At 41.1% G+C, this 25,792-nt stretch overlaps 3 protein-coding genes across 4 annotated transcripts; 2 read left to right on the top strand and 1 right to left on the bottom strand.

Moving 5' to 3' along the window:
• Window positions 1-368: 368 nt before the first annotated feature.
• LOC113034266 (deoxycytidine kinase-like) lies at window positions 369-4,062 on the top strand. 2 transcript variants are annotated; one of them, XM_026188683.1, is made up of 8 exons: window positions 372-430; window positions 767-953; window positions 1,043-1,152; window positions 1,246-1,445; window positions 1,545-1,692; window positions 1,775-1,890; window positions 3,276-3,375; window positions 3,594-4,062. In XM_026188683.1, exons 1-8 carry the CDS (start codon window positions 416-418, stop codon window positions 3,618-3,620), a joined length of 903 nt encoding a protein of 300 aa, XP_026044468.1. In that variant the 5' UTR covers window positions 372-415; the 3' UTR covers window positions 3,621-4,062. The 2 variants fall into 2 exon arrangements, with proteins under 2 accessions (XP_026044467.1, XP_026044468.1); XM_026188682.1 differs by having other exon boundaries at window positions 369-953.
• A 324-nt stretch (window positions 4,063-4,386) lies between these two features.
• On the top strand, window positions 4,387-6,295 carry spaw (southpaw). The gene is made up of 3 exons (XM_026188680.1): window positions 4,387-4,713; window positions 5,096-5,913; window positions 6,011-6,295. Exons 1-3 carry the CDS (start codon window positions 4,446-4,448, stop codon window positions 6,161-6,163), a joined length of 1,239 nt encoding a protein of 412 aa, XP_026044465.1. The 5' UTR covers window positions 4,387-4,445; the 3' UTR covers window positions 6,164-6,295.
• A 2,894-nt stretch (window positions 6,296-9,189) lies between these two features.
• LOC113033567 (eukaryotic translation initiation factor 4E-binding protein 1-like) lies at window positions 9,190-24,808 on the bottom strand. Its single transcript, XM_026187515.1, has 4 exons — window positions 24,642-24,808; window positions 24,355-24,524; window positions 9,894-10,082; window positions 9,190-9,723 (listed from the first exon to the last, which is right to left on the bottom strand). The coding sequence occupies exons 2-4, from the start codon at window positions 24,488-24,490 to the stop codon at window positions 9,692-9,694; spliced, it is 357 nt and encodes a 118-aa protein (XP_026043300.1). The 5' UTR covers window positions 24,491-24,524; window positions 24,642-24,808; the 3' UTR covers window positions 9,190-9,691.
• Window positions 24,809-25,792: the final 984 nt, after the last annotated feature.

The following is a 25,792-nucleotide window of genomic DNA, read 5'->3' as shown; positions in this document are numbered from 1 at the left end:
ATATACATATTTAAAATAAAAACAAACCTCACGAACATGACGAATGTAAGTACCCCCACCGCCCAAAAAAACCCCAAATCCCCCAAAAAACGCTAAGCACCGAGGTTGAAATGCGTATGAAAATTTCACTGTGTGAAAAATAAATAAAGAATAAATAAATAAATAAATAAATAAATAAACAAACACTCGCGTTGTCACATGAGAATGTACATTTATATACTCATTTAATATTTTTAAAAAATATTTGTAATAACGAAATATAACTGCATTTATAAGTAGTCACCACCTCAAACTGTGCTGTCAGTTTACACAAACCTCGTTGTTTATGCTAAGCAAAATATTGAAATGCTTTTATTGCGAAAGTACACAACGTGAGCCGGAAGTGGTTTTCGTTGCTAACGCTACTGTTTGTAGCATGTGTTTTGAGCCGGTAATAGTCGTTTTTGGTTTTTTCCCTGACCCGAATTAAACGGACGTTGACCATTAATTCAACATTATAGCGGTGTTAGCATCCACACCGCTATAACATTAGCTCTCCTGTGGTTACTGATGAACGCTCCTCGAGCTTACCTCACGTGGGGCTTCCAGCTAACGTCTGTCTTAACTTGATGCAAACTTTCATAACAGGTTCTGTAACTCATTTACCCACCGAATGACCTGCGGGTTAATGTGATTTTCCGGTATAGTTGTACTACCTGTCGGGATGTCTGCGCCTTGTCGGTACGCTCTGTTCAGCATATATAATCAGCGAGCAGGTTTCACACAGGTCAGAAGATTGACATGCATCCAGTGGAAGAGCTCTGACTCCCTGATGAGAGGTGGATACACAGCCGTACTGAGAGCTATGGCAAATAAGAGAGGAAGCCTCACTTTATTTTCTTCGAGGTGTCTGTCAGGTTCAGCTGCGGATGCAAAAGCTCGGGTGAGGAGAGTTTCTATCGAGGGCAACATCGGTAAGAGTTTACAGATTGTCCCAGTTAGACGAATCTCCTGTTGTATGTCTCTGTGCTGATCTCCTGCATTACCTGCTTTTTAATAACAGCTGTTGGAAAATCGACCTTTGCGAAACTCCTGCAGTCAGCTTGTGCAGACTGGGAGGTGGTGGCAGAACCTGTCAGCAAGTGGCAGAACATTGAAAGTGAGACCTCAAAGGTGGGTATATTCACATCTTCATCTTTTTTGTTACACAAATTAAAGGAAGGCAGGATAATGCAGCTTACATTTGTCTGCTCGTGTCTTTGACAGGGCCAAGGTGTGCCCCCACAGACCACAGTCAGCAACCTGCTGCAGATGATGTACCAGGACCCTCAGCGCTGGTCATACACGTTCCAGACGTATTCCTGCATGAGCCGGCTCAGAACACAGCTGCAGCCTCCACCTGCACGCCTCCTCCAGTCAAAGGGAACACCTGTCCAGGTGTATGAGCGTTCAGTCTACAGCGATAGGTGAGTGAGTCACATTTACCAGAAGTATTTTCAACAAAATAAGCAAAATTTTGACAAGGATATAATGAAAATTAATTCTCCTGTATTATGTTTTCTCAGATATATCTTTGCTCTGAACATGTTTGAGCTGGGATGTATCAACACTACAGAATGGGCTGTCTACCAGGACTGGCATTCCCTCCTGGTGGAGCAGTTTGGACACCAGGTGGAGCTAGAGGGCATAATTTACCTCAGCGCCCCACCAGAGGTATGGCACATGAAATTCAGTATTTTGTGCTCTGAGTGGAAGGTAATTTAGTGTCACACAAACAATTTTGCATGTCTTTTAGAAATGCATGGAGCGCCTGCAGCGTCGGGGAAGAGCAGAAGAGGAGGGCGTGAAGCTGGATTATCTGGATAAGTTGCACTCTCAACATGAGAGGTGGCTGGTTGAGAAAACGACCGAGTGAGTGAGAATAAGATTACACAGCTCTGATTATCTTTTGACTTTTTCCAGTGCTGTTGGCTGTTTTGGGGTGATACTTTAAGGTATATTTGGTCTTATAAGCCTTTTTACAGGGGGTCTCAACCCTGCAAATACCGGGGGTCAACTGTACAATGAAGAAGGGCCTGGGGCTTGGTGACATAATTTAAGGTTTAACCCCAGATTTTCTGGATTATGTGATTTATTGCCATTGTAATTTATGGCGCACGCCTAACCAGAGGGGTGTACTACGAAAGAAGTTCAACAAAGCCAGGCTGTTTCAGGCATCATGTGATTCCTCTTCCACACAGAAAGAGCCCTATAAGTGGCACTTACTCCAATCACGGATGTTATCAGATGATATTCATAAAATAGTGTTACAAAAATAACAGTAAAATGTGACAAATAAGACAAGACTTTAATGCTGCAGAAAATCGTTAATCTGGTGAATTAACACAGTGTTAAGAATTTTTTATTTTTTAATATGAGTTAATAGATATATTTTAATGCTGAGGGCACTCTTGTTTTTAAGGTGATCATTCAGTTTTTTAAATATAATAATAATTACACTTTGTATTGTAAGGTAAAGACCCTACAATAATAGAGAGAAAATTTCAACAATCAGACTATGAGCAGGCACTTGGTGATGGTGGAAAGAAAAAACTTCCTTTTAACAGGAAGAAATCTCTGGCACAACCAGGCTCAGGGAAGCACGGTCATCTCCCACAAGAGGTGAGGGGAGAAAAATGGAACAAAAGACACATTAGAGCTCTGGAACATAAGGTGAAGTTAATTTGGTCTATTAAATAAACATGTCCTGCGTTCTATTAGCTGCAAAAGTAAATTAGAGTCAAGCGTAAAGACCTTTATACATTTTCTGCATGACCAACAGAATACTTGCATCCAGTTACCAGTTGTCATGCACAGTTAGCTCCACCTTGTTACTAAGGTAAAACATGTTCCCCCAGCACTCTGCATTGCACTCAAAGCTGTAAAGAAACAAATAAGTGAAAATTGTGGCACTTCCAGGTGATTTTAATGAGAAACTCTGAATGTGGTATGTGCTCAGTGTAGGTTAGCATGGCGATGTAGCCAGGTAAAAAGAGACTCGCCTTTGTGATACTGAGAACTCTGACTTTAAGCTGGAGATAGCCCGCTATCCCGTTAGTCTCCCTCTCCATTATGCTTACAAGTAAAAAAGAGAAGCTACACAAAGTAGTGATATCTAGCTGGTCTAAACTTTCTGGTGGTGGCACAGTGCTTGTGTTCAGGTTCCTTGCAGCTGTTTGCTGTGAACAGCTGACGGTGCTGCAGTGTGTGGTCTGCTGTTAATGTCATAATAATACAGCTTTGTTCTCTCCTTTCAGAATCCATTTTGAGAAGCTGAAGCAGATACCCGTCTTAAAACTTGATGCCAGCGTGGAATTTAAGAGTGACCCAGAGGTGCAGGAACAGTTTATCACAAAGGTGTGCTTGAATACCTACTGAATGGCATTTATTCCTAAAAGGTGCTGTGCCAGAGTTAACCACACGAGGGCACTGCTCTGATGTTGCGAATCACAATCTTCCACCCTGGGGTGGGGCATGTGAGGGTGTTTGAGCCAGTCAGCTGACATGTTTTTGTATGGATGATGTTTAATGTGTTTCTGATATGCTGTGATCCTAGTATGCCTGTTTGTCCACAGGTGAAGAACTTCTTTGATGCTTTATGAGAGGAGCCATCAGCAGCAGCACAGTGGGAAACAGATGAAACCAGTCAGACCTCCATATAAAGTCTTTATATAAATTAATACACAGACCTCTTTTTGATGAGCTTCCGGACCATATAATGTAAAACCCTGACATTTTTTTTGGATATGAATGTGTTACTTTAAAACCTTGTACTATTGGTTACTTTTGAAACACACTTTGCAGTTATGAACGTTACCTCTTAAACTGTAGTTTACTGTTTATGTCTTTGGAGCTGTCTCTCTGAGTCAGCACATTTTTACAGCTTCTATAAATTATAAACTAATCCGTACTAGAACTGAAATCACACAGTGTGTGTCTGTGTACTATTTTATAAACATATTTATAATCCTAACTCGTTGGAAGCAATTAAGACAAATGTTTCTTGCAGCTTGTTAATAAATAAAACATGTTTTTACATTTCAACATTGAGTTGTCATTTTATATTAGTCATTTTATTCTTATAAACTTTATTTGCATTAAGGAAATAGAAAGGTGCGAGTTGCTGTGCAAGATTTTAATTGTTTTTAAATTGATTTCTGAAAGAACAGTTCATTTGATGGGACAATGACCTTGGATAAATGCTTTCTTCTTCTGTTTTTTCTGGCCCTCTGATGTGCTCTGATGATCAGAGGGGCTGTTCGGATGCCTGGAGTGGCCAGGGGTCATCAAAGGGCAGCTGGCGGCTATAAAAGGCCTGCCTGGAGCTCCGTCTGCTCAGAGCATCATTTGTGCCTGAGAGCAGCTGGAGTAAAGGAGGAGATCTCTGCTTCTCTCTCTTCTCATTCACTTTGTGAGTTTCAGCTGAAATGGAAGTCCTCATAGTCTTCATCTGTGCTTTTGGAGTGGTTTCTTCTGCCCGGGGCCACAGATATCACACGGGACTCGAGAGCAGTTTGGCATTCAGAAATCTGTCAACCGATCATCGCAGAGGATACCCTCTGTACATGATCCAGCTGTATCGCTCCTTCAGAAGTGCTGATTCCTCCTCATCTGTAGCTGTCAGCGATGTTACTGCACAAAGCGACAGCCTGTCAGTGCACAGTTTTGATTCTGTCAAAAGCCTGATGGCCAGAGGTGAGTAAACAGCTGAATTATGTTTTTCATGTTGCTCATTGGTTGTTAAATTTGCTATTTAATGTATGAGTTGGTTTCTCTGTGCACTGAATCCTCCAGGAGCTCATTGACTGGTCGATTGTCTGTGCTATCAGACCCTCCCTTTTACGACCCAGCAAGTGTCAAAGTGCTTATTCGAACTTTAAAGGCTTGCCCTGTTTTATGTGGGGAGGTTGTATATTAGCCCTCAGACGTCCTTGCACAGGGGGGTCCAATACACATCCTGTCCTGTTCACCCTCTCACTCCAGTGTTTTGACATTTGTCCACAGATCTGGTTTGTCCAGATTCATCCCAGACTGCAGTGTGTCAATCTGAAGTCTCACTTGCGTGTCTCATTTTCAGGCTGCCATCAAGAGGGCGAAAAGTGGACCGTCACATTTGACATGTCATCCATCTCTACCAGTGAGCTTGTCCAGCTGGCAGAGCTGCAGATCAGACTACCAGCTTTCTCTGCCTCTGAGCGTGCCACTGTGGATTTATATCACTCCCGGAAGCAGAGCTGTGACCTGGATGACACATCGTGCCAGGAGGAGCGTCTTTTCTTAGGGAGCTTTGGCACATCGCCCAGCAGCACAAAGTCCTCCTGGAAGGTGTTCAATGTGACCAGTCTTTTAAAATACTGGCTATACCAGGGAGACGAAGTGCAGAGCCGAGAGGCTTCGGGAGAGCCTGAGACTCAGTATGGGAGTGGTGCTGGGGATGGAGTGGAAAAAACCAGAAAGTCTCTGTTCACAACTTTAGGACTGAGGCAGAGAAAAATCCGCCATCCAACCACAAACCAGGTCATGATGGTGATCTTCTCCAAACATAAGGAGGGCCATGCAGCGTACAGTCTCATTCACACTGTGGAGAACTCCAAGTATGTGTCCATGGACAAAGAGGGCAGCGACATTCAAAGTCGGCGCCACAAAAGGAACAGAATGGAAAGGATGCGAGTAGCTGGTGTACTTGCACCTACTGTGGCTCCAGCACCATCAGCAGCAGCAGAGCAGGTCCAGAGACCGCTGTGCCGAAAGGTAGACATGTGGGTGGACTTTGACCACATCGGCTGGGATGAGTGGATTGTGCATCCGAAGCGCTACAACGCATATCGCTGTGAGGGAGAGTGCCCTACACCCCTGGACGAGTCTTTCAGTCCCACCAACCATGCATACATGCAGGTAAGCAGATTAAAGAGTTTCACTGAACTATTTCTAAACCTCAAAATAAAAAATCCTATAGTTGCTCATTTATTCATGTAAATTATTTCATTTTCAGAGCCTCTTGAAACATCACCACCCAGAAAGAGTGACCTGCCCGTCCTGCGTGCCAACGCGCCTCAGCCCCCTCTCCATGCTGTACTTTGAGAGCGATGATTTGACTCTGCGGCATCACGAGGACATGATTGTTGAGGATTGCGGGTGCCACTGAAGCCCCAACCCATCACCACCCCAGCTTACACCTAAACACACAAACCTGCTTTGTTTGTGGTCTATTAACTGAACATTAACCGACCATAAACTTTAACTCAGATGTTTTTTTTAATTGCTTCGATGTATAAATGAATACTAAAATATCAATGTTATTGAGATGAAATGACTCAAAGTATATATATTGCATCCATACTGGGTGATAAACTAATGTTTTTCTATCTTTTGTGTTATTTATGCATTATCATGTAAATTCTGTACATAAAATATGAAACGTATATTAAATTTTTTTTATTTTGACGGAAGTGTGCTGTTTTATGTTGTTTTAAAATATTTTTCTTCACCCGTTCTTATATATTTTTATTTATAAGGTGAACATTTTTAACAAACCCTTTATTAAACATTAAAAAAGGCTCATACACAGTCACAAAGGTTTTTTTTTCCTAATTCAAAGTTAAATGAAAATGTATTTATTTAGTTAAAAATAAATCACGCCTAATTTATTTGTAAAAATTAAACAAATATATATCAGCACCACCAGTTTATCTGGTGTAAGCTTTAAATAGCATTTCATTTGTTGCCACTTCCATTAAATCTACCAGCAGTAGCTACACAGCTAAACGGGCACACTTTGTTCTTAATGTTCCTCGGATGACAGATCTGTTTGGGTTAACAAATAAAAGGCAGAATGTGCATCCACCTCTTAATCCGTTGCTAGCAGCCAGCAACTTAGTATATTGGCCTTTCTCACCTCCGCAATCCACATCTTGGTCCTGTTAAAGTGCACACATCATCAGAGGTCATTAGCGTCGTCCTCCCTGGCCGGGCACGCTGGGTGGAACAACACAAACCACACTGAAGGATGGACCGGTGGGTGAGAAAAGGCAGTAGTACTACTTGTTTATCCTGGTGAGGAGGGGGTTGGACAGCCAGGAAGCTAAGGTGACAAGGAGATCATTCATGGGAGGGAGTGGAAAGACTGCACCTGAAGGGTGACGCTACTGTGGAGGAAAGACAGGCCGGACTGGAAGTGATCAGCTGAAACTATTCAACCACACATCCACCCAAGACAAGACCAGACCGAGTAGTATTTCAGGATTTGTCCACGTGTTTTTCTTTTCTTTTCTTTTCTTTCCTGTTTTTTTTTTTTTTTTTTTTTTTTTTTTTGCAGAGGTAAGTTTTGCAATCAGGACCTTTTGTTTGCACTCACTACAAATGAACCCGGAGCGCATCCATTTTTTAATCCACTCAATGATTTGAGCTTTATTTATATTTATTCTAATGATGATTCTCTACAGAGCCGCTTACACCACAGGCTGAAAGTAGAAACGCATTTGTGCAGTTCCGCACATGCAAGAGTATTGATAACGAAAGAGTGTTTCATTGCTACAGCACTGTGCAAAAGTCTTGCACCACCCCTTATTTCTTCATATTTGGCGAGGACAGTGGGAAACAGTTGCAGTGATTTTTGCATTAAGGCTACATGCAAACACACATACATATCCAGCAGCAAAAAACTGAATTCTAACGAATTTGAAAGTCAATATTTGTTATGAGCACCTTTATTCTTTGACATAGCCCGAACCCTTTTTGGCAGCTTTCTTGTTATTTCTTTGTTATTTCTCTCCAGGCTTCTTGAAAGACATTCAAAGCTCTTCTTTTATATTCTCTGTCGAGATCCCACACTGCTTCAGTTTTATTGAGGTCCGGGCTCTGTGGTCAGTCAGTGACTGATTGTGTATCACAGTGTGTTTCTCTATATGGCATTGATTTTACTCCATAATGTATCAAAAAAATCTGACAGGACTTTTCTGTGTTCAGAATGATTTGTTTTGATGAGATTTCCAACACCACACATAACTCCAAAACCCATGACAGAGCCTCCACCCTGTTTCACAGATGGCTGTAGACACTCAGTGTTGGACTCTCCTGTCCTCCTTTGTACACAGTGATGACGATTTGAACCAAGAAATCTGTATTTATCACTCTGTCACCCCTGTTGACACTGATCTTCAGTCCACTTCTTGTACCACAGCCTTTCCTCCACTTCCCTTCTTAAATAATGGCTTCTTCACAGCCGCCTTCCGCTGAGATCATTCCCGATGAGGCTTCAGTGGACGGTAGATGGATTAACTGCAGGGTCAGATACATCTCTGCGTCAGGTTTTTGCTAGATTATCTATTTCTTGGGAACATTACTTTCAGATACTGTTTATTTGTTGTAAAAAATATTTTTTTTAGGGCTGACACTTCTTGTTTTGTCCTTTACGTGTTCAGTTTTATCAAATTTCTTTAAAGCTCTGGACACCACGCAGAGAAATACTAAATTTTCAGCTCTTTTGGAATAACTTTGTTGGTGCAAAAAATACAATGTTAACACAGGCTGTTAAACTGTGTTATCTTTGGGATTTTTCATCGAGACAACTGAAATCTGTTTTAGTAACAAAAGCTTTTAACAAAGTGCCAAAAGACACAAATTAAAACTGGTTCTTTGTTCAAGAGCATTTTAAAACGTTATAAGAAAGTCTGGAATCAAAACTTAAAGAAATGAGTGTTGGCTTTAAACTTCGCACATTACTGGATGCAAGAATTTAAAAATGTGAAACATCTTTTAGATCAAACAATGAGAAGTTCAGTGAAACACCATCTATTCCGGCACTTTTATTCATAAGCACTTCACAGTGAAGTGAGCCAGTGACAGAAGTGGAATCGTAAATGTTGAATGGAAGGAAGGAGTTCCTGCCTGATGTGTTGTACAGTTGCATATTGACCTCTCTGTAAACAGCCCACTGACTGAGGTTATCAGCCTCCTGCGAGCTCCACGTGGAATTCCTCTGAACCAGAGCGACGCAGGAGGTGCAGCAGGCTGCAAGACTTGTCACTTTGAAATGTACATTAGCGTTTCACTTAAACATCTAAACCGCTGACACGAAACAAAAGCATTATTTAAGTTCAGATGGCGCCATTCAAGTTAAAAAAACAAACAACGGATTTGACAGAAAGACTCAGTGAACACATGACGCAGAGATAAAGTCTGAATGGTGTTTGCTTTAATTTCTTTTTTAAAATCACCCTAAAATAGCGAAATATCTGATTCAAAATGTCATCAACAAATTTCTGTTTTACATTCTTTACACTTCAGGTGAAGCGCTCGTTTATGAGAGCAATACTGGAAGACCGTATCTAAAGAGAGGTTGTGCGAAATGCACTGAAATAAAAGCACATCGAGTGAAAACCGTTCTGGAATGGTTAGAAATTCGGACAATTCGATTCTCATTTTCACTGACTTGTTTGAGGCATTGTTGGTGTTAAGCACTTCTCAGTGTTCGTTTTAAACTCGCAGCCACTACCTGAAGGCACACTTTTTGTTACACACAAACCAGGCCGAAACCTTGAGGCAGACAGTGAAAGTGTAATTACAGATCCAAAAAATGAGGCCGTCAGAGATAAGATCCTCTGTCTACATGGAGTAGGTGGTGGTAGGGGAGGAGACGGTACCCCTGTCTTCACAGCACTTTGTTGGGCTTCACCTAGATGTCCATTTCAAACTGTGCGTCATCACCTTTGAAAAGAAAAATAAGTAAACAATAAATGTAGGGTGGAGATGGATGATGATTTGTAGGCTTCATTGCTGTATTGCTTGCATGGGTTCTACATCATAATGCAGAAAATAGATGGATGGACTTTAAGTGCAACATCCATCCTGTGATGTGTGTATAGGTGTGAACATACCAGCAGCGCTACTGTTCGGAGCAGCGGTGTTGTTGTTCAGTAGTTCTCCATTTTGAGTCTTCTTGCTGGTGTCCTTGGAGGCAGGGCTGGTCACTCCTGGAATGACTGGCAGGTTGGCAGGAGGGGTCCTGGCCAACGGAGAACTGCGACAGTCCAGCAGGAACTTGCGTTCGTAGATGATCCTGGTACCTTTTGTGTTCGTAGGTGGGAAAAATGAAGGATGATTATCAGATGCGCAGCATTGAGAGATCAAACAGAGCACTGAGGCCACACTCGCACTGACTGGGATCAGCTGCTTCATCAAATTCCTGTATTTTAACTTGACCTGTGTGCCACGATAGACGTGATTACAATATGAAAACAGGCATTTCTTCAAAATCTTGCTGTCTGTACCTGATCTTCACGCAGTAACTAGAAGGACGTTGCAGCATATATGTGGCAATGTTATTACTAATTGTGCTGCTGCTCTCTTACGGCTGTTGTTATGATCTGTAACGCTTCAGCTGTTGTATATTATGTATACTGTCGCACAATGAGCCAGTCTGAATGAACACAACACACACACACTCCTTGGCAGTGATGTGATGGCTTCCAGTTGTGATAACGAACCAACTGACTTACTTTCTGATTTAACGCAACTAAACTTGAAGAAAAGCTTCGTGGCGAAAAGCTTTGTGAACAGCAAAGTGTACAGTTAATAAACACAGTGTAAAATTATGATATTATTTTATGCCATGTTATACCCCTAATTAAAGATTGTGAAGTATTATGTAGTTTTAGTTTGCATTATTCTCCTGAATTAGAAGAAGCTGATAACTATTGCATTAGTTAAACTGATTTGCATTACATTAAATTGCTGACTTGTTGTGAATGAATGATATTGTTTTATGATGCATTATATTGCTGAGTTATAAGAAATACTGTTCGCAGAAGGTTATTGTCTAATTTGTCTGAGTAGAAGAGAACAGAGTGTGCTGGAGTTTTCTGCCCCATTTCAGCAGGAGCAGATAAACAGGGAGCCAAGGTCGTAGCTTAGGCGCTGTGTGAGAGAGAGCATGTGAATGTTTAGGCTTTTTATGATAAGGTGGAGGCACCAGAGGTTATAAAAGTTTGAGCAATGCTCCACCATTTTGAGATTTTGAGGCTGTCTGCATCAGTGTCCATCTCCCACGTGTGTGATCATTAAATCATCGTTTGACTCAACCCGGCCGGACCAGTGTTGTTATTGTGGTTTTTGCTCTTGTCTCCATCCCCAATATTTTGAACCTTAACAGCTTGGGGGCTCGTCCTGTGGTATTGGGGTGGAATTTAAAAGTTTGGACGGTCCGAGGTTGTCGAACGGACAGGCACGAGCCAGTGGTCTGATGTGAGTGGACAAAAGCCGGCTTATCTAAAGGTAAGGCACTACCTGTTGAATGATTTCCAAAATGTGCCAAATTGGATATGACTAAATTAAAGTCTACTCACTGAAATTACTGGTAGAGTGTCTGTTTTGATTTTGATGAGAATCACCGTGTGGTATGCAGTTAAAGTTGCTTAAGAATGTTTAATGAAGTTGAAGAAATATGAAAGTAATAATGTTGGGTTTGAGTCCCTGGATATTGAGCTGAAGGCTCAGGTAGTTTGGTAGGGAAATTAGGACAGAAACTGTTCCAGAAGTAACAGATACTGTTTAATAGTTTTACAAATTAGGACAGAAACTGTTCCAGAAGTAACAGAGACTGTTTAATTGGTCGTAAAAAAGTTATCTTTCTTCGGTGGGACCCGTTATGGTAAAATTTTTCAAAATCGGTTAGGTGAAAATTATTATAGGACGGCAGCCCAGAAGTCTGCTAAGAAGCACATAGCCCGGAGGTTACGCTCCCTCCTGGCCGTGGACGCGCGGTCTTGACCTGTCGGCGAACAGGGTTAGTTCAGTTTGGCTTAAACTGTGGGGTACAGGGCATCCTGAAATAAGCTAGGAGTTACCGAGACTCCTCATCGTTTAAAACGGTGTCATGTGCTTGTTTGGACAAAGTTAAATTGAGTTAGGGATTTAGAAGTTAGGTCAGAAACTGTTCCCAGAAGTAACAGATACTGTTTAATTGATTACAAAAAAGCGAAGCTTTCTTCGGTTGGACCCGTTATGATAAATTTGTCGAAATTGTTTAGGTTCTTTAGAAATCAGGCCATAGGCTGTTCTGGAGGAAACAGATACTGGTTAATTGATTACAAAAAAGTTGGACTTTCTTCGGTGAGACCCGTTATTTTAAATTTGTCGAAATTTGTTAGGTGCTGAATCTGTCAGGCCTGTCAGTGATTGTAAATATAAGACGTCTTTGTAATATAAAATAATAGAGTTTTGTCTGAGCTTTGTGTGACCCTGTGTGTGACGTGCAGCTGCAGCGCTGCGAGCTATTTTTAGACGGTGTGTGAACATGCAAATGAGCTGTGACGCGCACAGAGGACTTTTGTTGCTGTTTAGCGTGTTTTTGAGTTTTATAATTTTGATTTGCAAACAATGATACATGCCTGTAAGTAAAACGTTGATTTTGCTGATTATGATACTACAAATAAGGTGTTGAATGACTGGGGTGTGAATGATGTTGGAGTTTAAAGCTGAAACTCAGAGAGGAGTGTGTTGGGAGACTGGCATGTAGTCTGCAGTGCAAAGGTGGGCGTCTTGCCTGCTAGTCTATTTAACAGTAATGAAAATGATATTAAATAAATCTCTCAGTGTGTTGATACAGGTGGCTATGGGGCTGGACCAACTGCCCCCACAAGCACGGCGGCCGAAGCAAAATTATAGTAATGGAAACCAAACTCAGCAAGAATCAGCAGCTGTGGAAAAGACAGCAGCTAGCAGAGAATTAAAGGAGAAATTAAGAGAAGTTTTAACACATAAAATTGCGGCCAACAGACTTGTGGAGGTTGGGAAGGCGCCTGGAGCATCACAACAAGAAGGTGAAACAAAAACACACACAAGCAGAGAAATGTGAGAGAGAGGCACGTGCTAGAGAAATGCCTCGTTTGAGAAAAAACGTTAAATTAGCCCATGTACAAACGCACATACACGCAATGAAGAAACAGCTTACACCCATGAACATGTGAAGATTTTCCAGCAACTTTAAAGCAGTGAAACTTAACATACACCCGCCGTTACACAATAAAGTTTATCCACTACTAACAAATAAACCCTCTGGGTTGCAGGATAACAACTTAACTTCAAAAAAAAAAAAAAAAATCACAACCAGTGATAACACGACAAATTTAGTGGTTAATAAAAGTCAAATTGTGACATGTTTTCTTCTGATTGATTAATACAAGTGATTACTAAATGAAAGAAAATTCCATTTTTGTGCTTTAAACATGATCTTAAGAATTTTAACATGTACCTGTGTTGTCCTGTCAGCTTGGTGGGTTATGAGAGGATTATATGGTGAAAAAAAAAAAAAAAAAAAAGGGGGAGAGAAGGCTGACACAGGGCCTGGTCCCGTTGTTTTTCCCCTCTCTGAGTAACACAGCCAATACAACATGATTTTCCTGTTCGTTTGTTTTTGTTTTGTTTTGTTTTTTTTCTCTTTATGCTTGATTACAGGCTGCTTTGTCGGCCCGGAAAAGCCGAGGCTGACCCTGGACTCCTGCTCTCCCCTCTACCATCTTTGCTCTCTCCTCTACCATCTTTGATGTGACCCTGACTAAATGCTAAAGCAGCTGGACCCACAACAACTTGAAAATGTCAACAGTGCTGCAGGAAAATGATCTCATGCAGCAGAGACGGAGAGCGGTAATCCAAGGCCCGTTTCACTACACGGGGAGATTTCTGTCAGCGTGTTTTCTTTATGAGAAGATTGAGAAAGGCCCGGCTCCCACCACCGATTCTGACCACCTTATATAAAGGAATTATTGAGAGCATCCTGAGCAGCTATATCACTGTCTGGGTCGGGAACAGCACCATGCCGGACAGACAAGCACTACAGAGGGTTGTGCAATCAGCTGAGCGCACCATCCGCTCGGTGCACCCTGACCTGCACTCAATCTACAGCAGGCGGTGCTGGACCAAGACCAGGAAGATGGTGAAGGACCTCAGCCATCCCAACAACAGACTGTTCTCTCTGTTGCTGTGTACGTGACAAATAAACATCTGGATTTGGAAAACGAGGCACTCGCAAAGCCACCAGCATTGTGCCTGATTGGACACACCCCTCTCACACACTCTTTACATTCTTGCCATATGGAAAAAGACAGCTTCAGCTGACAGAGCTGTGACGAGACGCCCATCAAGCCCAGATGAAAAGTGAGGCCGAGCAAAACCATGCTGACCTTAACCACTCTGCATTAAAGCTGTGCAGGACAGTGACGGACCAACAATGACCATCGGGCAGCAAAAAGGGCGTGCCAGGGACAGGAGGAGTAACTGAGGTCACCTCAGAATGGACAAAACACCAGGAGAAAATAAGCTGAAGGCACAGGTGTCGGGGCTCGCCCAGGAGCTGACCTCTGAGAAGAGCCGAACAGCAGAGCCGCAAAAGGCCGTGGAGCAAAGCAAGGAAAACATCAATGGACTTAAATCTGATTTCTACGGAAAAGACTCTGAGGTTTCTGCCCTCAATAAGACCTCGAGGCATCAGAGCAGAAACTGAGCATGGCCCAGGAGGAGCTAGCTGAAAATCGAACCCATCAGGCTTGGAGTCCAAGACACCGGACTTGAAATCAGGCCGGAGCATCCTGGAGCTAGATGAGCAGTGTGATTTGTCCGGTCTGTTATGGAGCGAACGTTAGGGGGATGGCTTCCTGTCGCCTCTGCCGTCCTCCGATCGCTCAGCGTCCTGGGCTGCCCAGCTCTGGACTGAACGCTCGGGCCGAGACACCCAAACAACCATGGACTCCATTCCCGTGGAATGGGACCACGACTACGACCTCAGCCGTGGGCTTGAGAGTGCAAGAAGGGATCCCAGAGAGCCTTGAGGCCTGTGTAAAACTAACAGAACAAAGATTGAGGTCTTCCACTGGGGAGGTGGAAGCTGCAGACTCTCCTATACACCTTCTGGATGTCAGCCGTTCCACCTGCAAACAAACGGACAGCAGTCGTACTTCTGCAAGCAACAAACGGACATCCAGACAATTGAGCTGCGTATCAAAACCCTGAAGGAAGACCGAAGCAAAAGGGTCAAGTTAAGGAGGAGCGAAATAAGGAGAAGATGCTGGACACTGGAGAAAAGGACTGCCTCAATTGGGGCCAGAACCAGTATGGACAGAACTCTGAGCAGCAGCACCAATGGATGCAAACAGACTGAAAAGGGGGGCAGGACCCAGGGCACGCTTCAGGCCGTGGTTTATCCAGAACACTACAACAGGAAAGTGATGAACACAAACACCCACACAAACACACACATCTACATGCACCGCCTCAGAGTGAAAAGAAACATACATATGAACATATGCACTCGTTGATTGAGGGAGAAATGACACACACACACACACAAATTAAAATGTTGATTCAATGAACTGAGAAGTGATCCACACACACACACACACGCTGATGCAATGAAGAATGCTTTACTAACAAATGCTGCACACAAACATCCAAATACGGAGTTGGTTACAACAGCAAGAACTGATTGATTATTTACTGCTTAAATGTATTTCATGCCACGCAGAGGGCATTTGTGTAGATTTAGAGGACATGGTCTGAAGTACTTTGATAATGAAAACAATGTCTGTGCCATGTCTGTGCGTGATGTCTGTTTATGGCTCAAAGCCTCCACTGAATTGTTTACTGTGCTTCACACAGTCTAACAAGGAGCAGTGGTACAGAGCGGAAATGATGAATGAATGGTGTGAGTTTTATTTCGAAGAGATTATGAAAAGGTTCTGTTGATTCAACTTAGTTGTTTACGTTTTTGCCAAGGTAAAGAGTGGTGTGTAACTAATGTCCACGATTGAGTCAAGTAAATCCAACATGTTTTGTTGGTGCAAAAAGGAGTTTTGGTTGATCTTTGGGTTTTGTTTGACACTAGGTTGATTCTATCAGTGAGGTTTGGATTGTTCTCTTTCTCTGAGAGAGAGAAAGATGGTTTGAACTTTGGACATGTTTGCAATGGGCCCCAGTATCTGTTATTATATGAGTGTTTTATTGGTTACGTCTGTGTTTGCTTTTGTTACAGTGCACTGAGATAAGAACATCTGAGAGGTGTGATCCACCGGTGGTGATATTTTGGTATTTTGTGAGTTCCTGATTTAACAAATCAGCTCTTTAATCCAGGCCTGAGAGATTGAACTTTAAAGCGCTATAAAATATTCTTATTGAAAACAGTCGCAAAGTATTTTTTCTCCATGATTATAATGGGCTTGGGAGAAAATTGACTTATATGGGACACTGATCCTGAAGCCTAAAAGGATTGCAGCGAGTCAATCCAGTCCAAAGAAGGAAAAACAAACAAGGAGCTGTTTCCTTTAAAATGATGACGTCATCTTGCTGGTGATGGAGCCTCGAATAGGCTGCGCGTGAGACTCCATTATCAGCAACTTTTGGTATGAATGTGTGTGGATGTATGCATATGACTGACGACTAAAAGTCATGGACTGACGACTAAAAGTTTAACTGACTTGATACTGAGACAAAAACGGTGCTGACTTTAGGATTATTGAATGTCCACAGACAATTCACCCAGCCTGTAAAAGAAGGGTGGATGTTTTGTTTTGCTTTGTTTTGTCTGCAAGGACAGAAGAATGACAGAGACTAAAGAGCTGTAGCTTCACAGCAGTGTGAACTGCAGACTGAACCCTTTGGTTGCTAATGTTGAGCTACTGATGTTTGCATTAAGGAAATTGTGTTTTATTAGCTGTGTTTTAATTAAGGTATTACATTATATTGTTGGGAATATTAAATGCTAAAGTGAAGAAAAGGTTTGATCCCACTCATGACTGAGCATGTTATTATTAACCATAGTGGGTCACTATAGAGAGTCAATTAATTTTAGAAAAAAAAACAAACAAACAAACAAAAAACCCTCCACCGAGGCCTATGAATAAGAGGGGAATGATAGACAGCCACACTCAAAATGGAGATATGTAATGATAAACACTGGTCCCCGTCTTTTGGGCGCTCTCTTGAAGTAGTCAACAATTTAAAAGTAAGACAAAATAACAGGGGCATGTGCTGAGGGGTGGTGCTGCACAAGAACAAGAGTAAAATAAAGAAAATATTGTTTTTAGAAGTGCAAATTAAAATGTACCATTACACTCAGAGGATCAATATGAAGCTTAATATTTGTTAATTTTGAATGAAGTACATGACTGGTGACTGTTCTGTCCTGAGCTTTTGTTTTTACAGCACCCGCTTGATCACACCAACAGTTTCTCGCCACCGAAGAGGGGTACTTGAAAAAATAAAGAACGGGGAGGAATATCATCAAAACTGGAAACAGGTAATCCCCAAAGGGGGTGATAATGCCATAACTTTCACTATGGTCAAATTCTCAAAATTTGACCCTCAAAAATTCTTCTAACATTTAGACACAAAGTGGAGATTTAGATAAATATAATGTCGTAAACCACATAAGCATGAAGTAGTTGATTCAATAAGATGGTGAAGTAACAAGCAGCAAAAGGTTGATCATGTTAATGGTGTTTATTCAAGGGTGCAGAGGAGATTATTATTATTAAAGACAACAAATGAAATAACGAAAAGTAGAACTGGAAAGAATTTGCGTTAACGGTAATAAAATCAAAACAAAAAGGAATACTAACTAAAACTGTACTGAATGTTCACAAAACTAACTAAAATTAACTAGATTTATAGCAAAATGTGTTTGGTTGCATTGATGTGTGCGTGCCCTGCTATAGTGAAATTAAGGTAGTACGTTAGTCGAGTCGTCTGGGTTGCTGCTCCGTTCACCCGCAGAATCTGGTCAGGAAAAGTCGGGAGACAGCGCCAGAATAGAATTGAGGATGATTTTAATATGATTGTTTTGTAGACATAACAAGAGTCTTGTAGTGGAGAGGGACGTAATGTCCTCCTGAGACCCAGAGAATAAGAAAAAACAGGGAGAAATTATTTTCGTTTTTTCTTTTTTCTTTTTTTCTTTTTTCTTTTAAATGAATCAAGTGTTATTAAAATAACAATCTCATAAGATGAAGATCAGGGGCCAACCCAGAAGTCACTGACACTTCACTAACTGTAAACTATTGGTTTAGGAATAAGTGATGGCACTGACCTTTCTATTTCACAAAAGTTAATTTATTTAGGATATCTGAGTAAGTACTGATTTTATTTGGAGACACAAAGGAACATTTGGCACTTCCCTCATCTCACATCTGTTTCATTGTTGTACCCAATCATTCTACAACTGAAATACCTTGGACTGCTAACCATTTCAGGCAAGTGGAGTGAACCATATTTTGCTAGATTCTCATCAGATTGGGGCTTCCTTTTATTGATCTTTGGAGAGAAGTCTTCATTACTGGTATTATTCAGGTCTTGTTCACATGTTTGTCCCAGGTTTCTCAGCCAAGAGGAGCTTAAACCCCAGATACTGTGAGTTCTTTTCACACGTTGAGATCACTGATAACTCTCAGCAACGACGTGATCTCGTAGGAACAATTAGGTGTTATGGATTCAACTATAATTGCGACTCTTATTTTTTACTTTACTGGAAAACATTTCTGCATTTTACCCATATTTTATTTTTAACTCAAAATCAAAATTCCAGATTCTACTACATGTTGGTTTTGCACCAGATAGGACGACAGATTTCAGGTGGCCCTGTGTCTTTCTCTATTACATCTGCCACTGCATCTCGATAATCTTTGTGTGGCTTTTAGTGGGTCCTGACCCTCTCATATTTTGAAAAATCTATGTTTGAATCTCCCTTAATAATTGTGTTAAGAATTCTCTCCGCCTTTGTCAAAAGTTGGGTATTAGGAAAAAGTGAAATAAATATAAATATAAAGTCCCAATGTGTAGAGCACACATTAATAAATTAGTCATGTTCCCTGTGAAAGTAAATGAGCCTAATTCTTAAAGACCCCTGAAGTTATTTACCAGATGTTTATTTTTTGAATAAAATAAAAATCTGAGTTTAACAAAACATTTTAATTGTAAATATCAAGCTTACCTTTCTTTCTTCCATAAAATGTGCTTGTGGACACGCCAGCCATTTTGAAAAGGTGGGAAAAACAATTGGCGAGGCCACACCCCCACACATGGGATATAATTTTAAAGGTTCTGTTGTCCTCTCTAAGAAACATCAGGACTTAGAGGAGTGGCAAGTAGAGTATGAGAGCTACAAGCAAAAAACTAAATGTGTACTACAGTGCGCAAAAATGAATTACTGGGTCATCAGGGGGTCTTGAGGGACATTTATAAAACAAAAAATCCCACAAACTTTAAAAGTGCACTTGAAAAGCTCACACAAGAAGGTTAATCTAGCTTACCTAGAAGACCTCATCAGGGGGAGCACACTCCCCCTCTTTGAAGAGCTCACCCACTTAACTCGCATCACAAGAAAACAGCTAACCCCAGATAAGGCAGCGTGATGTATCCCGAGATAACAGGACTGGGACATCTAAATAAAGGTGTGAAACAATCGCCTTCAAAAGGTTATCAATTAACTTTAACCAAAATTAGGACCACACGGTGCGGCAAGAGTTAATAGTTATTAGTCTCAACACCCAAGGATAATTAGAAGAGCATGACTGATATGATGCAACTGAGATTTTGTTACACTTAACTTTTGCAAAACACAAATAAAACTAAATTGAAACTAAGGATTTTCAGAAAATAAAAACTAGACTAAACTAGCAAAGAATTGGTAAAAACTAATTACAACTGGCAAATAATTGAAAATCTGGAGTCGAAACTAAATAAAAGATAAAACCTAATGAAAATGGCGAAACGTTTAAAACTCTGGTGCAGAGATTGGCAAATCTGACCAGGAACGTTATAAAATGGATTGTCAGAACAGTCAGCGTTAAAGCCACTTTTGACAGTCCATACTAGGATGGCATTGGACATCTTGGGGGTGGAAAGGGGGTTGGTGTGACCAAGGTGTGGTTTGGCTTGTCGTATGTATATTTGAGATCATATGGCTCTGGATGGACCAGTTACCAGGGCATGGAAGGAGGACAGACTCATTAAAGGAGGAGAAGGCATTTCCTGGGATTGGAGATCCTCTGGGTGAGTGGTTGATTAAAAGCATGCATAAAATAGAAGTTATCTGTTGTTATTGATTGGTAATAGATTGATAATTGGCCTCATTTACAGCTGTATTGACTTGTTGTGGACGTAGTCGACTTCAGGTTTAAACACTTTAATTAACAGGTTGAAAATAGTGACATTAAAGGAAGAGTATGCAGCGCCACCCTGTCAGACGCCAGTGATGGTGGAGCTCACTGATGAATCAGGTGAGCTGGATTCATGGCTGATTCAAAACTAAGATCCCCCTGCTGTGGTCAGTGAGGGGAGAAAAGGGGGAAATAAAATCAAGAATTAGAGAGGCATTTATAAACGTTTAGGTGTCAAGTGAAACGGGACAAAAGGGGGTGTTATACTGTTATTTTCAATGTCAGCATTATTATTGTATGAGAATCATGCAACAAGTATTGCATCGATGATCATTTATTGAAGCTTTTGACCTTATACTAACATCTGTGTTCCTGTGATTGTTATAACCTCTGATGAATCTTCCATTTACAGGTGTTAGGATAATGATATAATTTTTCATTGCAGGTGTAACCATGATCATTTTTATACATATTGCAACTTGTTGCTCATTGTAGAGTTGTGCTCAAGTTAATAAGGGTTAAAAGCTACAGTCAGCGCGAATGTCTGACTGATCTATTGAGGGGAAAGGCTTCGAGCATAGAAGGCCGCACGCGCTTACAAAACACTGATATCATGTTATTTTTTGTGATCTTTTCTTAAATTATGTCTTTAAGCTTAGTTTAAATAGTGGCAGTTAATTAAACGAGATTTATTAAAATATTAAATACCTGAGTCAGAACGTTACACGCGGATCACCTTAAGAGTCTGGGAAACTTTGTAGCTGCCTAACTTTTTTTTTGAATGTTCTAGCTCCGTTGATTTGACACATTGGAATGTGTCAAAAAAGGGGGGGGGGAGGTTGAGCTTTAACATCAAGCAAGGATTATTTGAACATTTTATAACTTCATTTGTGTCTTTAATAATTTAGGAATGGTAAAGCTTAAGCTAATAGCGGTCCGAGAAGACGGACCTTTTAGAGAATCAGTGAAAAAGCATAAACTATCACTTTCATGTTTAATCATTACTCATTGAAATGAACTGAATAGCGTTTAGAAGATTTGTTAATTTTTTGTCTTTTGTTAAAAAGAGGGGTTTTAATAATTTTCAGACACACCTTGCAAATGTGCTTATAACGAGTTGGCACTCGGCCTTTTGAAGGTCAGAAGCTTCGTTCGGCGTGACTGTCCGGACTGATAAAGTGTAAGAAATGCCTTGAGTGCGGAGGGCTAAATGCAAACACTGCTTACACACACATAAGATATGATTAGAATAAGTCCCTGGGACATTCTGAATGTTTAGACCAATTCTGAATCACTAGAAGGTCAGTAGATAACAACATTAGATTATTAGGGTTAGGACGAGAGGTGTTTTGGTTTTCTGTCTCTTACAGAGAAAGGAACAGACAACAGACGAGGTCACAGAGATGCGAGGATCCTCCGTAGCAGAGTCAGACACAGTGACTGCCGAGACATCAACTGGGTCCAAGGGTCATGGCGTTTGGGCTCCAGCTAGTCACCACAAAAGGATGGATCCCATAAACACAGCAATAACCATGAAGGGGTTGGCGGAAATCCGGAAACACCAGACCAACGAAGTTCGAGAGGCTTTTGGGCAAAAAGGGGACACCTTCCTGTTCCTTTTTCTGGAGAATACACAGATCGTTGTTTGAAATCGGAGCAGAATAATCCCCTGATCTGTGTTACGACTGAAGGGTTGTCTAACCCCTAAGGTTGAGGAATTAAGAGCAGAGGATCACCCAACTGGACGACACTGGTAGCTGCAGCAATAAAATAAAGGTTAAGAGCTCTTCGGACAGAGGTTCTAGTCTACGTCTGAATGGTATCAGGGAACATCAAATAAAGCTGTGGGAGAACAGGGGAGTGTCATCTGGACCTGCTATCCTTGTAGTAATAGTTTGTCTTGCACCTGACTTGCGCAAACACAGAGGTCATCTTACATATGGTTCGCCCCTCAGGGGGACAAAGGACCTCAGGAGTGAGAAGAGATGAACCCGGCCACACTGGGCTACAGGGTGTTTGTGAGGTCATTATTCTAATGACCTCATCAGGGGGAATTGTAAAATTATGATATTATTTTATGCCATGTTATACCCCTAATTAAAGATTGTGAATTATTATGTAGTTTTAGTTTGCATTATTCTCCTGAATTAGAAGAAGCTGATAACTATTGCATTAGTTAAACTGATTTGCATTACATTAAATTGCTGACTTGTTGTGAATGAATGATATTGTTTTATGATGCATTATATTGCTGAGTTATAAGAAATACTGTTCGCAGAAGGTTATTGTCTAATTTGTCTGAGTAGAAGAGAACAGAGTGTGCTGGAGTTTTCTGCCCCATTTCAGCAGGAGCAGATAAACAGGGAGCCAAGGTCGTAGCTTAGGCGCTGTGTGAGAGAGAGCATGTGAATGTTTAGGCTTTTTATGATAAGGTGGAGGCACCAGAGGTTATAAAAGTTTGAGCAATGCTCCACCATTTTGAGATTTTGAGGCTGTCTGCATCAGTGTCCATCTCCCACGTGTGTGATCATTAAATCATCGTTTGACTCAACCCGGCCGGACCAGTGTTGTTATTGTGGTTTTTGCTCTTGTCTCCATCCCCAATATTTTGAACCTTAACAACAGTTTTAACATTTGGTGCAAAAGGAACATGTGCCCTTTTTAAGGCAGTATGTTATATTTGCACATTCGCCTAACAAGTTCTCTATTTTCAGGACTGCCCAAATCATCAACATGACAGCTTCAGGTCATTCAACCAGATTCCTTACAGCTACACAGAAATCTGACCACATTACCCAGTACTGAAAACCCTTCATTGGCTTCCAGTACAATATAGAATTGCTTTTTAAATCCTTCTGTTATCTCACAAATCTCTCACCGGTTCATGCCCTGCTCATCTGGTGCAGATCTTGTAACTATTCCCAGAGTCAGACCTCAGTCTGAGGTTGCTCTCATTACTGGGGTCCTGCTCTTTGGAACAAGTTGCCTGCTGATCTGAGATCAACTACAACTGTGCACATATTCAGAATCCTCTTTATTTACCTGGGCTTACACTTAACAGGTGCTGTTGTTTTGTTTATGCTGTTTTCACTGCCATAAAGCCTCATAAACCTGCACAGGTATGATTGTGTCTTCTTTTTTTCAGCAAATGATTTATTTAATCTTGCTGTCTGCTGCTATCAGACTCTTTAACTCATCCACTTGAGTCAGATCCACATGTACTGAACCAGACTAAACATAGCTCACTGCACGCTGTCACTTTTTGTACACCACAACGTATGCTTGCACACCACCTGTGTGCTTACAATACCTGTAATATGCCAGAAACATTAGTGCTAATACCTTATTTTATATGAAGTGTAGAAATATATATCTAATAATATCTTTGTTAACCACATTGAGGTTACATGTAATGAAATGTGCTATATTAAAAAAAACGTTTTTGCTAAATATGCTACCTGCATTGATATAAATATATTTTTACTATACTATTCTTTATAATCTCCCTTAAAAGAAATGTGTCCTGACCAATTAAGGGAATACATCACAATATGAAAATAAATCATCGCAGCAGTTTGATACTGGTTTTTAAAAATAGTTATATCCGTTTAATAATGACCCAGTGTTACTTTTATAAGGTAGTTATTAACACTGTGACGCACAAAACCCTGGAAAAAGGATGAAGTGACACCTTTTAGTGTAATTACAGTGTTACTCTAACCTTTAGATTACCTTTACTGAGTTAAACCTCGTGTCTGCAGCAGGTTTAGGTGGACAGCCCTCAGAAGCAGGGACCTCTAGAGGAATTTAAATGATCTCTACAGTAAACCAAAGGTGGAGCAGCTCTGCTGGCTGACCGTGTGACAGCAGTGCGTAGAAACCAAACTTTAGACTGCAGCTAAGCTACAGACAGACTCTCACTATCTTAATTAAGACCGTCATGTCTAAACAACCTGTTCCTTCATTACTTCAGAGTCCGCATTTCTTTGCATTTCCTCTTTTCAAGTAAACACTTGCTCGCTAGCTTTAGCGGTTAGCTTAGCAGAGCTACAGCAGACCTCATGGAGTTAGCCTAAGCTGCAGACAGAGAGAACGGCTCCAAAGTGGATAAGAGTACAAGTCATGTGTGTCCGGGAGTCAGAGCAGATCTCCTCGGCACTCTTGAATGAATATGACAAATAGCAACACTGCGTACCGCCGGGGGTCGTGCTGAACAGAGTCCCTCCCGGGGTGGTGGAGTAGTCTTGGGGCATGTGCTCCGCGTCGTTGATCGTCACCCTCCTGATCGACGGGATGGCCTTAGCGGTGGTCTTCTGGCAATCGGTGGACATCTTCTCCCAACTACAATAAACTAATACTAACTAACTAATTAACATCAAACAAGAACAAAGTCTTGGTTTTATAAAGCCACGCCGAGCCGGGGTTTCGGGTATGGCTTTGACTCAACTAAATGACTACTGTCGGATAAATAAAAATAAATACCTCGTTTTCATAAGTGCAAACAGTGGAAGGCTGGACCTAAAACAGTCACATTACATCAAGCACTCACACACACGAACTAGTGTCCAGGATCTTTGTTTAAAAGGACCTGAGCACACGTTCCTCAGCTCTCACTCTGCCTGCCTCAACATGCACACAAAACAACACAGCAGGCTGCAGGAGAGAAGGCTCCAGAGGTGCACAAAAAACAGCCAACTGCGCCCCCTGCTGGCACTAAAGGACTGCGCACTCTGCGATGTTCAAAACTTCACCGGCTATAACTGTCATAATAAAAACAACATAATAAGACGTTTTGTTTTTTTGTTTGTTTTTTAAAAAAAAGGTGTTTTTTCAACACAAGTCGAACAGCATTATTTACAGACAATAGACACATTAATAAGATGATAACATACATACTGTCCTGTGCAATTCCTGGGTCAGCACTCGTTTCTTTTTCGCTTCTCTTCTATATTTTGCTTGAAAAAATGGAAATACGTGTACTGATTTATTGAAACACGTGCAAACATGCATGGAAATGTTTTATATGAGACTAAAATAGATGTTGCGCAGTTCTGATGAGCTAATGAGCGTGAAAATCAATAAAGCGGTCTTCAGGAATAGATGCCCAAAGTAAATAATAATAATGGGAGTCACCTTGTTTGTGAAAAAATACTATTATTCCTGCAAAATTGTTTCTTTGCTAAGTTGCGGGATTGAAGGACAATTCCGAAGTAAATGCATTTTTTCTTATTTTTTAATGAGAAGAAAAGGTGTTAGCAGATGATTCCACAACCGAGAAGCCTTAAAATTTAAACCTTTAGCTTAAAGGTTTGAGGAACCTAAGATCAGGAAGTTGCAGAACCGATCCTCTACAAGCCTCAGACGTGACCATCAAATGTCAAAATCAACTCTAATACATACTGGGAGATTTTAAAACATATGTGATGTGTCACAAAAAGAGAAAAAAAAAGATTTATAAAATTGTTTCCACAAGCCGGTGTAAGTGTTGCTTCCATTTGTTCGTTTACTTTACTTCCTCTGTGGCGTTTCAAATGAGCATCTTCCCTTCCTCCCTTTTTTTTGTTCTTTGTAAAGGTCCAGCAAGTCAAGATCATCTTCATACAGCATGCACAGCTACACACCTGAAATTTCAG

This window comes from Astatotilapia calliptera, chromosome 12 (genome assembly GCF_900246225.1).
Source record: "Astatotilapia calliptera chromosome 12, fAstCal1.2, whole genome shotgun sequence".
Lineage (NCBI taxonomy): Eukaryota > Metazoa > Chordata > Actinopteri > Cichliformes > Cichlidae > Astatotilapia > Astatotilapia calliptera.
Note: the sequence above shows the minus strand (reverse complement) of the source record. Positions and strands in the feature narration are given on the sequence as shown.